This window comes from Canis aureus, chromosome 4 (genome assembly GCF_053574225.1).
Source record: "Canis aureus isolate CA01 chromosome 4, VMU_Caureus_v.1.0, whole genome shotgun sequence".
NCBI lineage: Eukaryota > Metazoa > Chordata > Mammalia > Carnivora > Canidae > Canis > Canis aureus.
The window spans coordinates 21,747,501-21,766,099 of NC_135614.1; the positions used below are offsets into that span (position 1 = coordinate 21,747,501).

Below are 18,599 nucleotides of genomic sequence, written 5' to 3' on the forward strand. Positions count from 1 at the left end.
ATTTATGATAGTCACAGAGAGAGAGAGAGAGAGAGGCAGAGACACAGGCAGAGGGAGAAGCAGGCTCCATGCACCGGGAGCCCGATGTGGGATTCGATCCTGGGTCTCCAGGATCGCGCTCTGGGCCAAAGGCAGGCGCCAAACCGCTGCGCCACCCAGGAATCCCCCCCCCCTTTTTTTTTTAGATTCGACCTTTATAGTGAATAGTTTTGCAGGTTTGACAAATTCATATAGTTACATAACCACCACCACAATTAAGATATAAAACAGGTCAACCACTCTAAAAATCCTCTGCATTCACTTGTAAGCATTTTCTTGTCTCCATGTGCACCTTCTGTCCCCGAGGCCAGCCTCTGGGAGCCACTGACCTGTTTGCTATATTTTTGTCTATTCAGTATATCATGTAAATGGAACCGTGTAACCTATTGAGTCACATTAATAATACATTAGAGATTCACCCATTTTGTACATATCACTAATTTTTTCCTTTTTTTTTAAGGTTTTATTTATTCATGAGAGATTCAGAGAGAGAGGCAGGCTCCCTGTTGGGAGCCTGATTTGGGACTTGATCCCGGGACCCCAGGATCAGTACCTGAGCTAAAGGCGGACACTCAATCACTGAGCTGCCCAGGCACCCCTGATTTTTTCCTTTTTTAAGAAACTTTCATTTATTTTAGAGAGGGAACATGTGGGTGGGGCCAAAGGGAAAGGGAGAGTCCCAGGCTGACTCTATGCTGAGTGTAGAGTCTGTCTTAGGAACCTATTCCACAACTCCAAGACAAAATTCAAGAGTTCGATGCCCAACCAACTGAGCCAGCAAGGCGCCCCACTAATTTGTTTTCTTTTTATTGCTTAATAACGTTCCGTAGTATCAACGTATCACAGTTTATTAGTTATCCATTTGAGATACATTTGAGTTATTTCCAAGTCATGTATTTTTAATCTTCCTTTTTAAGAATGAATAGTAAATTATTCATGTTTGCAGTGCCTGATTGCTCAGATAGAGCATGCAACTCTTGATCTTGGGGTCATGGGTTCAAGGCCCACACTGGGCATAGAGTTTACTTTAAAAAATTACTCCTTATATCTTAGATACAGAAAATGAGAGAAAATTTGATTGACAGAGCCATTAAGTTCAGAGATTGAATTCTAGTGAAGTGCTTGTCCCAGAATTTTGCTGCTTCTATAGCTATGTATTTGATTGCATTTCAGTCCTTAAGACTCTGAGACTATAGATTCAAGCCATCTTATGCCCTTAGAATAACTCTTGGATGTATAAGCCTGTCATTTGTTTTCTGAAATTTTTTTAAAAATTTTTTTAAAGATTTTATTTATTTATTCATGATAGACATGGGGGGGGGGTGCAGAGACACAGGCAGAGGGAGAAGCAGGCTCCATGCCCGGAGCCCGACGTGTGGGACTCGATCCCAGGACTCCAAGATTGCACCCTGGGCCGAAGGCAGGCGTCAAACCGCTGAGCCACCCAAGGATCCCCTGTTTTCTGAATTTTAAATACAGGAATATAGGAAGCATGTTAGAACACTAGTAATTGGACAGACCAACATTATCTGTTTCCTAGTGCATTGTGGAGTACACATCATCATTTATGAAGTATTGTGAGAGAATAATAAGTTTTTTTTTTTTATTTATTCATGAGAGAGAGGCAGAGACACAGGCAGAGGGAGAAGCAGGCTCCATGCAGGGAGCCTGACGTCGGACTCTATCCCAGGTCTCCAGGATTACGCCCTGGGTTGAAGGCGGTGCTAAACCACTGAGCCACCGGGGCTGCCCCTGGTTTTTAATTTTTGATAATAGCACCCATTGGGGTTGAAAAATAGTCATAATTCTTAACATTTTGTTGTCCCAAATTTTCCTCATCTGTTCTCTGGTTACTTGGTGGTATAGTTTTACCTATTGGTAAATTCATACAGAAAGCAGTATCAATGTTTGATTCTTTTTTTTTTTTTTTTTTTAATATAGAACACTTCTTCAAAATGAACCTTCATGCAGGACCCTTCCTAATCTTTATATTGTTATCATGTTACTATATGTGTTCCTAAAGTAAGCAGTGTTGTCCTTTATCTGGTTTTCAAGATACTGAATTGCTTCCCTGTCATCTTCTGATGGTTACCTGTTTGTTCTTAAACATCATTATGGGGTGCCTGGGTGGCTCAGCTGGTTGAGCATCCTCCTTTAGCTCAGGTCATCCCAGGACCTAGCCCCACATCGGGCTCCCTCCTCAGCAGGGAGCCTGCTTTTCTGCCCCTCCCCTGCTTGTACTCTCTCTCAAATAAAAAATTAAATCTTTAAAAAGTAAACATCATTATGAATTTATAGATTTATGTATTTTTTTTTAAATTTTTATTTATTCATGATAGTCACACACACACACACAGAGAGGCAGAGACACAGGCAGAGGGAGAAGCAGGCTCCATGCACCGGGAGCCCGACGTGGGACTCGATCCTGGGTCTCCAGGATGGTGCCCCGGGCCAAAGGCAGGCGCTAAACCGCTGCGCCACCCAGGGTTCCCAGATTTATGTATTTTTAAGGATTTTTTATTAGAGCACAAGTGGGGGAAAGGGGCAGGAGAGCGAGAAGCAGATTCCCCACATCAGGGAGTCCGATGTGGCACTCAATTCCAGGATCGAGCCAAAGGCAGACATTTAGCCAACTGAGCCATCCAGGTGCCCCGAATTTATAGATTTAAACACATTTGATGGGTTTCAATTCTTATCCTTATTAAAGCTCAAATTGTCTTTTTTTGTCCAGTGGGTAGGAAAATATAGAGAGACACAACACTAATGTGGGACTAATAGTATACCACCAAGATTATTGCTGAAATTTTTAAAAAATTATTTTTGCATTTCCTATTCTTATTTTCTCCTCATTGTTTTTATGTTGTCTATAAGTATATCATCCTAGCATGTAGGATGCATGATGCATGTAGCATCATTACATATTGTATTCTTTTAATTCTCATTCAGTCTTGGTTCTACAATTACTTATTTAATGCTCGCCACTAGTCCTTTTGTCATTGTCTCTGAAGCTCATCTCTAGGAGGTTTCTCAGAGCTCATGGTAGCGATATGTAAGTTCTTGTATGTTGGTAACAATTTGACTATACTGTACTTAAAAGTCAGTTTTGCTGAATATAAAATCTTTGATTCCCATTTATATTTCTTTGACTATTTTAAATATGTTATTGCCCATTTTTCTTTTTTTTTTTAAGACTTAATATATTTATTTGAGAGAACTTGAACGGGGATGGAGGGGTATAGGGAGAGAGGAATCACACGTCCCATTGTGGAGGGAGCCTGATGTGGGGCTTGATCCCAGGACCCTGGAATCATGAACTGAGCCTAAGGCAGACACTTAGTGGCTAAACCACCCAGATAACCCCCTGTTGCTCTTCTGTCATTGTTCATTGGGACCTTTTCCTCCCAAGTCTCTGTTTTTGCTGTACTGCCCACGACTGATTCTGCTTTCAGAAATTTCTCCTCAGTATGAGGCCCTGTGCTGGAAAGATGCATTGGTAATTCAACTTTGCAAGTTCATAGGACTAGAATGTTCTTGGTCCTTTCAGATGTTAAGATGGGCTCCTTGTACTCACTATTGTTGGTAGTAAAATGTTGCCTAGTTTTAGCTGCTGTTATGAAATTGACCACACTTTCCAGTGAATGTCTATTGACTGCTTTTGGTTTTCCTATTCTTAGATCCATCAAACAACGCTATTTGTTTCCTTTTACTTTTCCCTCTACACAGATGCCAGTAACATGTAGGTCTTTTGGTTCTTGTGGTTTTTTCATATTCAATTGTGTATTGGGGTTTATGGGGATACCTTTTCACCTTGTTTTGTTGTAAATGTACATGGATTGGTGTCTAGATTATTCCCTTTTTATGTAGGGATTCAGGAAGATCTAGAAACTACACTCTATTTTCCAGAATCTCTGATTTATATGTTAACACAGATATTTTTTTTTTCCTCTTTAGAAGGCAGTTTCTTGTACTGGGAATCCCAAAAGAGAAAAGCAGAAGCCATAAAAACTGCTATCTTCATTAGTAAATTTGAACTTTCTTTCCAGCCCTTCTGGTTGGCATAATCACTAAAAGGAGTCATGGGAATTTTGCCCTTTTTCGTCACAAAGTGTACACTTGATATATACATATTTTGCATGGCAGTTTAACATTACTTAAAATTTCAAATATGTAGGAAGAAGAAAGAAAACGTCAAGAGGAAATGGAACGCCAGCGGCGGGAAAGAAGATACATTTTGCCTGATGAACCAGCCATCATTGTACATCCAAACTGGGCTGCAAAAAGTGGAAAGTTTGACTGTAGCATTATGTCTTTGAGTGTACTTTTGGACTACAGATTAGAGGATAATAAAGAACATTCATTTGAGGTAATATTTTAAGTTCGGGATCTAAATATAAGGTACACACATTTTGATGGTTAATATAGCTCTTAAATCTCTTTGGCTTTTTCATGGATTCTGTGTTTTTCTTTTTGTTTTCTTCCTGCAATTTATTTTTTTAAATTATTTTTAAAGATTTTAATTACTTATTCATGAGAGACACAGAGAGAGAAGAGAGAGGCAGAGACACAGGCAGAGGAAGAAGCAGGCTCCATGTAGGGAGCCTGATCTGGGACTCGATCCTGGGTCTCCAGGATCACACCCTGGGCTGATGGCAGTGCTAAACCGCTGAGCCACCCGGGCTGCCCCTGCAATTTATTTTTGAATAAAAAATAAATTTGCTTTTTTTTCCTGCGATTTATTTTTGAAGGTGGGGGGTACACCAGCTGATTTTTCCTAGAAGATTCATTTTTTGTGATTGCATTTTATAGTATCATTTAAATGTTACTCTGGCCTCTGTATTTCCTGTAAATTGATAGTTGGATTTAAAGATTTTAATCAGGTTCTGATTTAATTATTATTTAAAAGAAATAATTCATAAGTAGTGGAGTGGTTTTTTTTATCAGAATATCAGGAGACACATGATACATAATGTGTAATTGCCTGTTTGGGGAATGAGGTAATGCTTTATTATTTACTCTAGAATTAAAATACCATTCAGTGGGATTTAAAATTATACTTGGTGATTGATTGGGGTGGAAGATAAAATAATTGATGTTTATTTTTCAACTTGAATCTCTTTCTTTGTTACCATTATCATAGAACAGATTTACAACATGTAGTTTATTTTTCAAAATAATTGAATATTTTTATCCCTAAAGAAGTGATTGGTTCATTCTTTAAAAAAAGTTGTAAATTATTCCAAAATAATAATTTCATAAAGATTTTATTTATTCATGAGAGAAACAGAGATGCAGAGACATAGGCAGAGGGAGAAGCAGGCTCCATGCAGGGAGCCCAGTTTGGGACTCAGTCCAGGGCTCTGGGATCACGCCCTGAGCCAAAGGCATCCCACAACTGCTGAACCACCCAGGCGTCCCACAAATTCAATTTTAATACGTTACATTATCCTTTGTGATAAGGAAAATAGTCTGATTAAAATTTATTGAGTACTCTGAATACACTGCCAAAGATTATGTATTTTATTCTATTTTTTAAGATTTTATTTATTCATGAGAGACAGAGAAAGGCATAGACATAGGCAGAGGGATAACCAGGCTCCCTGTAATGAGCTTGATGAGGACTCGATCCCAGGACCCTGGGATCACGACTTGAACTAAAGGCAGATGTTCAACCACTGAGCTACCCAGGTGCCCCAAAGGTTATGTATTTTAGAGCTGTGGTCAACCATTTCAAGTTCCGGACCCTTTGAATCTGTTGGAAATAGCCTTAGAAATAAAATTTTAAGATTTTTTTTTTAAGTTTTCTTTTTAAATTTTTATTTATTTGAGAGCGAGAGTAGGAGTTGGCAGAGGGAGAAGGAAAATCTCAAGCAGACTTCCCACTGATAGAAGAGCCTGGGGAGCAAAGAGCCCAACACTGGGCTCAGTCTCATGATTCTCAGATCATGACCTGAGCTGAAATCAAGAGTCAGCTACTTTACCAAGCCACCCACCTGCCCTAAGATTTTTTTTTTTTTTTAAGATTTTATTTAGGGCAGCCCCGGTGGCCCAGTGGTTTAGTGCCACCAGGGTGTGATCCTGGAGACCCGGGATCAAGTCCCACGTCCAGCTCCCTGCATGGAGCCTGCTTCTCCCTCTGCCCCTCTCTCTCTCTCTTTCTCTCTCTCTGTCATAAATAAATAAATAAAATCTTTAGAAAAAAATTTTATTTATTCATGAGACAGAGAGGCAGAGACATACACAGAGAGAGAAGCAGGCTCCTCACAAGGAGCTTGATGTGGGACTCAATTCCCAGACCTGGGATCCTGTCCTGAGCCAAAGGCAGGTGCTCAACTGCTGAACTACCCAGGCATCCCTAAGATTTTATTTTTAAGTAACCTCTATACCTGATTTGGGGCTCAAATTCACCACCCTGAGATCAAGTTGCATGTTCTGACTGAGCCAGCCAGGCACCCCGTACTTAGAAATATTTATATAGAAAATTCAGTGTATAATTTTAGGTTCATGAGTATGTCATTGTCTGTGGATGCTTGCATAGTAATAATGCATGCTCCCTTCTCAGAATTCTCAGTTCGTATCCCCTGCCTGAAATGCTTTTCTAGGTATCAATATGTCCCATTTCTTTGCCACTTTCAGGTCACTTTTCTTTTTCTTTTCCTTTCTTTTTTTTTTTTTGCAATCTTTTTCTTTTCTTTAAAGATTTTATTTATTTATTCATGAGAGACACAGAGAGAGAGAGGCAGAGACACAGGCAGAGGGAGAAGCAGGCCCCATGGAGGGAGCCTGACGTAGGACTTGATCCCTGGTCCCCAGGATCACACCCTGGGCTGAAGGCAGCGCTAAACCACTGAACCACCCGGCCTACCCATGGGTCACTTTTCTGATGTCACCTAATCAGAGAGATCTTCTTTGACTACACTGCACTTTATTGTTATTCTGAGTTTATCCCCCCCCTTTTTTTTTTTAACATTTTATTTATTCATGAGAGACAGGCGGGGGGGGTGGGGCAGAGACACAGACAGAGGGAGAAGCAGGCTCCATGCACGGAGCCCGATGTGGGATTCAATCCCGGGACTCCAGGATCACGTCCTGGCTGAAGGCAGGCACTAAACTGCTGAGCCACCAGGAATTCCCCCCCCGCCTTTTTTTTCTTCTTAAAATTTGCTGGTGCTTTGGTTATCTTTTACTCTTCCCATTAGATCATTAGCACTTAGAGTATTTTTTTTTTTTTTTTAAGATTTTACTTATTTGAGAGAGAGAACCTGAGTGGGGTTGGAGAGGAGCAGGCTCCTCACTGAGCAGGGAGCCTATTCCAGGACAGGATCCCAGGACCCTGATAGGGTGACCTGAGCTGAATGCAGCTGCTTAACTGACTGAGCCATCCATGCGCCCCTAGAATTGATTTTTATCATCTGCACTGCTGTATTCCCAATGCCTAGAACAATTGGTAGCATAGGAGGCATTTCAGAAAAACTCGTTGAGTAAATAAAAAAATTTATCATGAAGATTAAATGCTGTGTAAAATAGAAATCCTTTTTTATACTGATTTCAAATTTTTTGTGGTGCAGTTTTGTTATTCTTTCTAAAATTTGGCCAAAAGTATGCTAAACATAGTATTTATATCTTCAAGAGAGTTTTTTGAGTCTTTTGAAGATCTACACATCATTGACATCAATTATTATCACTCTCTTGTTAGCGCATATTGTTAGATGTGGCGAGTCATTTGATAAATTATTATGCTGGATTTATTCAATTTTCTATTTAAGTTAGCTGAGTTACTGTTGGTATCTTTTTATAGGTTTCATTATTTGCAGAACTTTTCAACGAAATGCTTCAAAGAGATTTTGGTGTCAGAATATACAAATCATTATTATCTCTTCCTGAGAAAGAGGACAAAAAAGAAAAGGAAAAGAAAAGCAAAAAAGATGAGAGAAAAGATAAAAAAGAAGACAGAGATGATGAAACTGATGAGCCAAAACCCAAACGGAGAAAATCAGGCGATGATAAAGATAAAAAGGAAGATAGAGATGAAAGGAAGGTCTGTAATTATTTCCATTACATCAGCAACCTTATTTAGAAGTTTTCCTTTAGTCTTTAGAGTAACAAATGATGATGGATTCCATTGGATAGCAAAATATAAAGGCCAAACTAAAAGATTTTTGTGTATTATTAGAAATTTAATTTTTCAAATTAAGGCTATATAAATATCTAGAACCATTTTCTGGTAATTTGTTCCTTTTTTATTTTAAGGTGTACAGCATAATGGTTTATTTACATATATTGTGGATTGTAGTTTAATTTTAAAATGTATTGGGTTTGGTTTTTTTGTTTTTTTTTTTTTTAAGATTTTATTCTTGAGAGAGGCAGAGATATAGGCAGAGGAGACGAAGCAGGCCTTCTATGGGGAGCCCAACGTAGGGCTTGATCCCAGTAACCTGTGAGCTGTGAGCTCAAGGCAGACACTCAACTGCTGAGCCACCCAGGCATCCCCTAAAGTATATTGTTAAGAGAATTTTATAATATGATTCTATTTCAAGTAAATTTAATAAATTTATGGTTTTTTGTTTTGTTTTAATCGTTTAACGTTTGGTCAGATATTTTGCTTATTTTAAGGCATCTTAAATTACAGAAAGAAGATAAAAGAAAGGAGGATTCTAAAGATGATGATGAAACTGAAGAAGATAATAATCAAGATGAATATGATCCAATGGAAGCAGAAGAAGCTGAAGATGAAGAAGATGGTAAGATTCAAATTTACTTATTTCTCCTTAGGATGAAAAAATACATTTTTTGTTTGGTGACTTTGTATAATTGCAGTCTATAATTCTAATGTTCTTTCTTTTTTAGAATAGAAATGGTAAAATACGGTTTAGTAAAAATTTGTTTATATTGTTTTAATAGATGAGAGGATTTTTTTAAGGTAGAACATAGCATTTTATTTAGATCTTCACTAAACTGTTGGAATTGAGAACTAGACATATGTAATAAACCTCCAAAAATAGATCCTGAATGGCACTTTGTGCTTAAGGCGAGCAGTCCTAGAATGAGCATGTAAACAAGCTGGCTTCTCTTTACCAGCTTTACCAGCCAGGTCAGCTTTCTCCATGGTCATCTGTACCAGTTCTGCCCTCTCTTCTGTTAACACTACCCAGAACCCCATATGTCTAACCCAGAGTTTTTTTGTAGGACACTGTGGGCTACCTGGGAATATTGGAAACATGTTAAAGGAACCATGGTGTTGAGGAAAAAAATTTTTAAGCTCCCATCTGAGGTGATAGCTTATCTGTACTTACACCCTACTGCAGAATACAATAGATAAGCAATTAAAAAATGTGCAAACGTGAAGGGATTTTGTCCTTTCCACCCAAAGTACTGCTCTCTGAAGGAAGCTGTTTTCTCTATAGCTACAACAGCTGTTCAGAAAGCTCATTGGACCTGGTTTTGAAAATAAAACCATTAAAACTCTAGGAGGAATTACTCTGCGGTGTGGAGTACTCAATCCTTATAAAAACAAACAAACAAACTTCTATCAATATAAGTGCAACCTATAGACCTTTAAATACTGCCTTGTGACGTCTGTGTATGATAGAGGAGAGGATTGATTGATTGATTGATTGATTGATTTTAAATAATCTCTACATACAACATCAGGGCATGGCCCTGGGATCCGGGAGCCTGCTTCTCCCTCCGCCTATGTCTCTGCCACACCCCCCCCATATAAATAAATAAATCTTTAAAAAGACATAAAAACCTCCTACTAGCTGATTTCCTTGCTTTTACTCCCTTCTCTAAAGTCTCTTCTCAACACAATTACCAGAATAACATTTGGAAAATTTAAGTCATTTGTTTCTTTCATTTGTTCTTAGATTCCTTCAGTGGCTCTCCATTCCACTCTATGTAAAAAGTCAGTGTTTCCAGTGACCTCTAATACTTTATCACATCAAGTCTCTAATTTTATCTCTTACCACTCTTTCTACTTGGCTTTCGCACCTAAGGCTTTGTGACTTTCTTGAACCCATTATGTATGCCCCTATATTAGGGCCATTCCTTCTGCATGCAAACTCCAAGAGATCTACCTTCCTGATGGTTTCTAATTTGAAGTTTTGTTCAGCAGTCACTTTCTCAGTGAGACCTGCTCTGCCCCCACTCTTATTTAAAATTGCAATCTTCCCCACCAATACACATTCAGAATCCCTTCTTAATCTGCTCTACTCACAGAACTCAGAAGCTATTTTACTATACTACTTATTTTATTTTCTGTCTTTTCCCACTTGAATATATATAAGCTCTTAATAAGGAAAAGAGTACTTTGGGGATCACCTAGCTGACTCAGTAGAGCATGTGACTCTTGATCTTGGAGTTATAAGTGTGAGCCCCACGCTAGGTATAGAGATTACTTAAAAATTAAAAAACAAACAAACATTTTTTTTGTATTTTTTGGAAGATTTTATTTACTCATGAGAGACAGAGACACAGGCAGAGGGAGAAGCAGGCTCCACGCAGGGAACCTGATGACGAACTTGATCCCAGGACTCCAGGATCATGCCCCAAGCCAAAGGCAAACAAACACAACCGCTGAGCCACCCAAGCATCCCCCAAATTAAATTAAAAAAAAATTTTTTTAAATAAAATCTTGAGAAAGGGGTTTTTATTTCCTTTTTGCTGATATATATGCAAGTTCCTGGAGCTGTCTAAATATCCAAATAGGCTTTAAATAGAAACTTGAACAAATATCATAAACAACAAAGCCAAATAGGGTGATCGATTATAGTTCTCATTTGGTTTCCCTGGTATTTCCAGTTGCTGCTTGCTTCAATATTTTCATAGTTTTCCTTTATTTTCCCCACCATACTTTATATTTCATTATCCTCTCAAGTTACTTGAAGATCACTCTTTTTCAAATAAAGTAGAATGGTGATTTTTTAAAAAATGAAAACATAATGCCATTTCATGTCTAAAATCATGTTGTATCTTCTTAGTAATCAGGGGAGCATATTGCAATGAGTATTTTTTACCAATCAATTTGATAAAAAAGTTGTTTTAAGATTTATTTGAGAGAGCGGGGCAGGGCAGGATAAGAGAGAGTCTTAAGGGATGCCTGGGTGGCTCAGCAGTTGAACATCTGTCTTTGGCTCAGGGTGTGATCCCGGGGTACTGGATCGAGTCTTGCATTGCATCGGGCTCCCTATGGGGAGCCCACCTCTCTCTCTACCTATGTCTGTGCCTCTCTCTCCATGTCTCTCATGAATAAATAAATAAAATCTTTAAAATAAATAGAGTCTTAAGCAGGCTCCCATAAGCGTGGACACTGATGCGGCGCTTGAGATGATAATCTAAGCTGAAACCACAAGTCACATGCTCAACTGACTGCCACCCAGCTGCCTCTTAACAAAAAGTTTTTAATAAAAGATGCAGTTTAACAATTGACAAGGTTAAAGAGAAGAGTTATTTCTTATAGTCAGTTTAATTGGGGCACCTGGGTGGCTCAGTTGGTTAAGCATCTGTCTTTGGCTCAGGTCATGATTCCAGGACCTGTTGGGAAATCTGCTTCTCCCTCTCCCTTTCCCTCTGCTCATGCACACTCTCTCTCTTTCTCTCTCTCTTTCTCAAATAAAATCTTAAAAAAAAATGTTACACTTTTTCTGAACAGAAATTTGACAATGTTAATGAACTGTATCCTTTAAAATACCAACACAGGGCAGCCCAGGTGGCTCAGCGGTTTAGTGCCACCTTCAGCCCAGGGCCTGATCCTGGAGACCCGGGATCGAGTCCCATGTCAGGCTCCCTGCATGGAGCCTGCTTCTCCTTCTGCCTGTGTCTCTGCCTCTCTTTCTCTGTGTGTGTGTCATGAATAAATAAATAAAGTCTTTTTAAAAATAAAATAAATAAAATAAAATACCAACACAGATGTTCATTCCATATTGTCTATACAAGCAAAAATCAGAATTGGTCTTAATATTTATTTATTTATTTATTTATTTATTTATTTATTTTTAAGATCTATTTTAGAGAGCAGGTTGGGGGGTCGCAGAGAGGGGAACCTGATTTGGGGCTTTATCCTACAACCCCCACCAAGATCATGAGGGAGCCAAAATGAGAGTTGGATGCTTAACTGAGCCACCCAGGTGCTCCTGTCTTAATGTTTAATAATAGAGAATTATTTAAATATATTTTGCTGTAGACATGCAATTAAATTCTGTGCAGCCCTTGAAGAAACTATTGGAGGATTAATGACATGGAAAAAGATTACAAAGTAGTTTTTTATAGATAGCATGTTCCTTTATTTTTTTTTTTAAGATTTTATTTATCTTAGAGAGCATGAGTCAGGGTAGTGGCAGAGGAAGAAGAGACTCCTCAGTGAGCGGAGAACCTGATATGGGACTCAATCCAGGACCCCGGGATCATGACCTGAGCCAAAGGCTTAACCAACTGAGCCACCCAGGAGCCCCAGGAGCCTGTTCCTTTAAATGTGTTTCATGTGGATAGTTGTGTTGGGGAAAAAAAAATCTACGTTCCAAGAGAGAGAAAGTTTTGAAAATAACAGCTTTCAAGTTGAACTCACATAAGGTGGATCATGTCTATAAAATGTTAATAAAGGAAAGGAATTTAACCTTTGTTTAGTATATGGTATACTCAATAAAAATAACTTGTAATTATAATTCTACTCAGAGGCTGTTGTTTTCTCTATTTTTGTAATGGAAGAAACAGACTCTTAGCATTAATTAATGCATTAATTTATGCTAAATTAATTAATTTATCCACAATAATAAATCTATAGTGCAGCTGAACTATTCTATACTATAGTATATATGAGAAAAATCCATTCCAAGGACACAATTTTTTTAACCGTTTAAGTGCCGATACATACTACAAAATTCACTGCTTTTATTTTATTTTATTTATTCATGAGAGATGCAGAAGTAGAGACATAGGCAGAGGGAGAAGCAGGGTCCCTGCAGAAAACTGGATGTGGAGCTTGATCCCAGGACCCCGAGATCACGCCCTGAGTTGAAGGCAGACACTCAACCACTGAGACACCCAGGCGTCCCAAAATTCACTACTTTTAAATGTACAACTTACTCATTCTTAATAACTTTATAGATTTATTAAACCATCACCACAGTCCAGCTTTAGACCACTTGCCTATTTCCCTTTTACAAAAATGGCTTTATTGAGACACAGTTCCATACTATATAACTTACTCATTTAGAAGTGTACAATTCTGGGAACCTGGCTGGCTTAGTCAGAAGATCATGCAACTCTTGATCTTTGGGTTGTGGATTTGAGCCCTATGTTGGGTGTAGAGATCATTTAAAGTCTATAAATGAAAAACATTAAAAAGAAAATGATTGGATCCCTGGGTGGTGCAGCGGTTTGGCGCCTGCCTTTGGCCCAGGGCGCGATCCCAGAGACCCGGGATCGAATCCCACATCGGGCTCCCGGTGCATGGAGCCTGCTTCTCCCTCTGCCAGTGTCTCTGTCTCTCTGTCTCTCTCTCTCTGTGACTATCATAAATAAATAAATAAAAATTAAAAAAAAAAAAAGAAAATGATTTATCCAGGTTCCCATCTTTAAACATGGAATAGATATATTAATAAAGTAAGATTTTTTCCTTCTTCTAGTGTCTCTATACATTTCTTCCTTTTCTTCTTTATAATTCATTTCTGGGGTGTCTGAGGGGCTCAGTCAGTTATGCAGCCAACTCATAGTTTCAGCTCAGGTCATGATTCTCAGATTTGTGAGATTAAGCCCCACATTGGGCTCCGTGCTTAGTTGGGAGTCTGCTTGAGATTCTCTGAATCCCTTTTCCTCTGCTTCTCCTCCCATCTTCTCGTTCTCCCTTTCCTCTCCCCCTCCTCTCTAAAAAAAAACAAAACAAAACAAAACTATAATTCTTTTTTTTTTTTAAGATTTTATTTTATTCATGAGAGACACAGAGCAAGAGAGGCAGAGACATAGGCAGAGGAAAAGCAGGCTCCATGCGGGGATCCCAACGTGGGACTTGATCCCTGATCTCCATGATCACGCCCTGGGCTGCAGGTGGTGCTAAACCGCTTTTTTTTTTTTTTTTTTTTAATGATAGTCAGAGAGAGAGAGAGAGGCAGAGACACAGGCAGAGGGAGAAGCAGGCTCCATGCACTGGGAGCCCAACGTGGAATTCGATCCCGGGTCTCCAGGATCGCGCCCTGGGCCAAAGGCAGGCGCCAAACCGCTGCACCACCCAGGGATCCCCCTCCCCCCCCTTTTTTTTACTATTTTATTTTTCAGTAATCTCTACACGTAATGTGGGGCTAAAATTTACAATCCTAAAATCAAGAGTCACATGCTCTACTGACTGAGCCAGCCAGCACTCCATTAAAGTCCAAACCATTTTTATTCATATGCTATTTCTTTCTATTCTGTCTTTTGAAAACTGATCAGTAATAGAAAACTATTTTTTATGTCTACAGTAATAGAAAATATCTATATTAATGAGTATTTTGTTGCTGTTGTGTTGCTTTTATAGATCGAGATGAGGAAGAAATAAACAAACGAGATGACAAAAGAGATATCAACAGGTACTGCAAGGAGAGGCCCTCTAAAGATAAGGTATCTATTGAGTACTCTATTCTTTATAATATAATAATTTCCATTTCTCATACAATCAAGGCTTCTAGGCATAACATAGTTATGAAGTTTAAGTCCTTGTATATCTATATATTACCACTCAGTGCAAAATTCAGCCAATTATTTTTTGATATTTGTGCTTACATTAGATAAGCAATATGTCTTATTCCTTTCTCTGATATATATAAACCAGATCAACTCATTTTAACTTGTAAGATAAGGCAAAGGTCATTCCATGTTTTTGTTGTCATTTCTCACATTTCAGGGGTAAAGATTATGTACTATTATCTTCCACATTTTTAGGAAAAAGAAAAGACTCAAATGATCACAATTAACAGGGATCTGTTAATGGCATTTGTTTATTTTGATCAAAGCCATTGTGGTTATCTTCTTGAAAAGGATTTGGAAGAAATACTTTATACTCTTGGACTACATCTTTCTCGGGCTCAGGTAATCTGTCTTATGAATGTTTAAAATGAAAATTAACTATCTTTTCAATCTTTTTGAAATGTAAGAATAATACGAGCTAATAGTGATATAGTCAAGAAATACTGAAATGTGTAAAATTTAAAAAAATAGAAGTCCCCTCCAAAGTTATATTTTCCTGGCCTCATGTAATCTTCTAGATCTTTTTAAAGTAACTCATATGTGTGTATATGTGACATTTTGTATAAGGATGTATAATATATGTGTATAAATATATACATAAAATAATTTTATACATTACAGATAGATAACATTTCTTTTTTCTTTTTATTTATTTATTTATTTATTTATTTATTTATTTATTCATGAGAGGCAGAGACACAGAGGGAGAAGCAGGCTCCATGCAGGGACCCTGATGTGGGACTTGATCCCAGAACTCCAGGATCACCCCTGGGCGGAAGGCAGGTGCTCAACTGCTGAGCCACCCAGGCATCCCTCTTTTTATTTATTTAAAGATTTTACTTCTAAGTAATCTCTACACCCGGTGTGGGGCTCAAACATAAATCCCCGGGATCCCTGGGTGGCGCAGCGGTTTAGCGCCTGCCTTTGGCCCAGGGCGTGATCCTGGAGACCTGGGATCGAATCCCACATCGGGCTCCTGGTGCATGGAGCCTGCTTCTCCCTCTGCCTATGTCTCTGCCTCTCTCTCTGTGTGACTATCATAAATAAATAAAAATTAAAAAAAAAAAAAAACATAAATCCCCAGGGTCCCATGCTGTACCAACTGAACTGGCTGGTGCCTTTGGACAATTTTTTTCATTTAACAATATATAATCATTCTACCACGAAAATAGAAACCCACTTTGTTCTTTTTATGACTGTAAAGCATTCTGTAATATAGATGTACCATAATTGCCTTGAATAGTCTCAGTTGCCAGGCAGTTTCTTTTTTTTTCTTTTTTTCTTTTTTTCAGTTTTTTGGTTTTTGAAAAAAAATTTTATTTATGCATGAGAGACACAGAGAGAGGGGGTCTGGCTTCCTGCAGGGAGCCTGATGCGGGACTCTCTTCCAGAACGTGAGGATCATGACCTGACTGGTCAACAACTGAGCTACCCAGGTGCCTCTAAGGCAGTTTTCATTTTTTAGAATTATAGATTATGCTGTAATAAATATCTTTGTACATACCCCGTTTTTATAAAGATTTATTTATTTGAGAGAGCGAGTGTGCACACAAAGGGATGTGGAAAGGGTCAGAATGGAAGAATCTTTTAAGCAGACTCCTTAACTGAATGTGGAGCCCTGTGTGGGGTTTGATCTCCAGACCCTGAGATTACAGCCTGAGCTGAAAGCAGAAATTGGAGGTTTAGGGATGCCGGGGTGGCTCAGCAATTGAGCATCTGCCTTTGGCTCAGGGCGTGATCCTGGAGTTCTGGGATCGAGTTCCACATCGGCTCCCTTTATAGATCCTGCTTCTCCCTTTGCCTATGTGTCTGCCTCTCTCTGTCTTTCATGAATGAATAAATGAAATCTTTTTTTTTTCTTTTTTTTGAATAAATAAAATCTTTAAAAAAAAAAAATTGGATGTTTAACCGACTTTGCCATCCAGGGTCCCCCTCCCCACCTCTCTTTTCAAAGTAGGTTCCAAGCCCAGTGTGGGGCTTGAATTCACAACCCTGAGATTTAGAATCACATGCTCTTCCAACTAAGCCAAGCAGTACATATACCTTAATCTATGCATTAATATTTCTATCAGCGTTACGTGGTTTTTACTAACAAAAATTTTTTCAAGTGATAATTTGGATTTTAGGTTTTATTTATTTATTTATTTATTTATTTATTTATTTATTTATTTATTTTAAAGATTTTATTCATGAGAGATACACATAGAGAGAGAGGCAGAGACACAGGCAGATGGAGAAGCAGGCTCCTTGCAGGGAGCCTGATGTGGGACTCTATCCTGGGGTCTCCAGGATCAGGCCCTGGGCTGAAGGCGGCGCTAAACTGCTGAGCCACCCAGGCTGCCCAGAGAAGACAGTTTAAAAAAAAAAAAAAAATCACAAGGAGGGCACCTGGGTGGCTAGTCAGTTAAACCTCTGCCTTTGGCTCAGTTCATGACCCTCAGTGCCCTAGGATCCAGCCCTGAGTTGGGCTCCCTGCTCAGCAAGGAGTCTGTTTCTCTCTGCTCATGCTCTTTCTCTCCCTTAAAGAAATAAATGAAAAAAATGAAAAAAAAAAAGAAAATATGAAAAATATTTTTAAAAAAAATTTTTGCCACCTGGGTGGCTCAGTTGATTAAAGCGTTCAGCTCTTGATTTCAGCTCAGAGCATGATTTTAGTATTAGGAGATTAAACACAGGCTCCGTGCTTAATGGGGAGTTGATTGAGATTCTTTCCTTCCTATACCTCTCCTCCCATCTGGTGTGCGCGCACACTTGCTCTCTTTCAAATAAAATAAAATAAAATAAAATATTGTATTTATTTATACATGAGAGACACAGAGAGAGAAACAGGCAGAGCATGAAGTAGGCTCTATGCAGGGAGCCCGATGCGGGACTCAATCCCAGGACCCTAGGACCCTGGGATCACAATCTGAGCCAAAGGTAGACATTTAACCACTGAGCCACCAGGCACCCCAAATAAAATCTTTTAAAACAAACAACCCACAAGTGTTCTTGAGTGGGAAAGTATACCTGAGAATATAGATGCCATTGTTCATCACATGTGAAAATTAGAACACAGTTAAGGAGAATCAAAAATGTATTCTCATTTTATACTTGTTTATTTGCTTGCATAACAGGTAAAGAAACTTCTTAATAAAGTAGTACTCCGTGAATCTTGCTTTTACCGGAAATTAACAGACACCTCAAAAGATGAAGAAAACCATGAAGAATCTGAAGCATTGCAGGAAGATATGCTAGGTTTGAGTATATTATTCTTAGGTTGTGTTATTTTTATTATAATTATTAAAAAAGAAAAATAATAAAATAGTGATCTTTTCTTTTATAGGGAACAGGCTGTTACTTCCAACACCAACAGTAAAACAAGAATCAAAGGATGTGGAAGAAAATGTTGGTCTTATCGTGTACAATGGTGCCATGGTAGATGTAGGAAGCCTCTTGCAAAAATTGGAAAAGAGTGAAAAAGTAAGGGCTGAAGTAGAACAAAAGCTGCAGTTGCTAGAAGAAAAAACGGGTAAGGAACAGCATTGGGTATTTTGGTACTTTGAAAAGCCTGTTGGAATATATAATTGTACACACTTATACATACCTGTATATACATACCTGTGTACACATATCCATACTTTGCATTTTAGTCTAGGCACATAATACAACTTACTTTTGACCATTAAAACCTATAAAATTGCTTAGCTTTATAAGAATTAATCTTAGATTTTCATGTGAATTCTTAGATTCCTCACTTGTTCTTTTGCACTTTTTAAATCCTCCCTAGTTCTACTTAGTTGTCAGTTTCTGCTTTCTCTAATCCATATATTCATCTAAAAATGGAACCTGGGTTTAGAAGTAATACT

At 38.4% G+C, this 18,599-nt stretch overlaps 1 protein-coding gene and 1 long non-coding RNA gene across 9 annotated transcripts in view; one reads left to right on the forward strand and one right to left on the reverse strand.

Annotated features, from left to right (window-relative positions):
* The window catches only part of LOC144312280 (uncharacterized), a 106,360-nt gene that overhangs the window by 71,801 nt on the left and 15,960 nt on the right, over positions 1 to 18,599 (reverse strand). The window lies entirely within an intron of this gene.
* CCAR1 (cell division cycle and apoptosis regulator 1) overlaps positions 1 to 18,599 on the forward strand; it is a 61,723-nt gene that overhangs the window by 40,347 nt on the left and 2,777 nt on the right. For all 7 annotated transcript variants that reach the window (XM_077894766.1, XM_077894768.1, XM_077894763.1 and 4 more), the window contains 7 exons: positions 4,211 to 4,402; positions 7,835 to 8,074; positions 8,666 to 8,777; positions 14,543 to 14,625; positions 14,947 to 15,093; positions 17,868 to 17,988; positions 18,077 to 18,262. In XM_077894766.1, the coding sequence (XP_077750892.1) occupies positions 4,211 to 4,402; positions 7,835 to 8,074; positions 8,666 to 8,777; positions 14,543 to 14,625; positions 14,947 to 15,093; positions 17,868 to 17,988; positions 18,077 to 18,262 (1,081 nt within the window). The remainder of the gene's footprint in view (positions 1 to 4,210; positions 4,403 to 7,834; positions 8,075 to 8,665; positions 8,778 to 14,542; positions 14,626 to 14,946; positions 15,094 to 17,867; positions 17,989 to 18,076; positions 18,263 to 18,599) is intronic.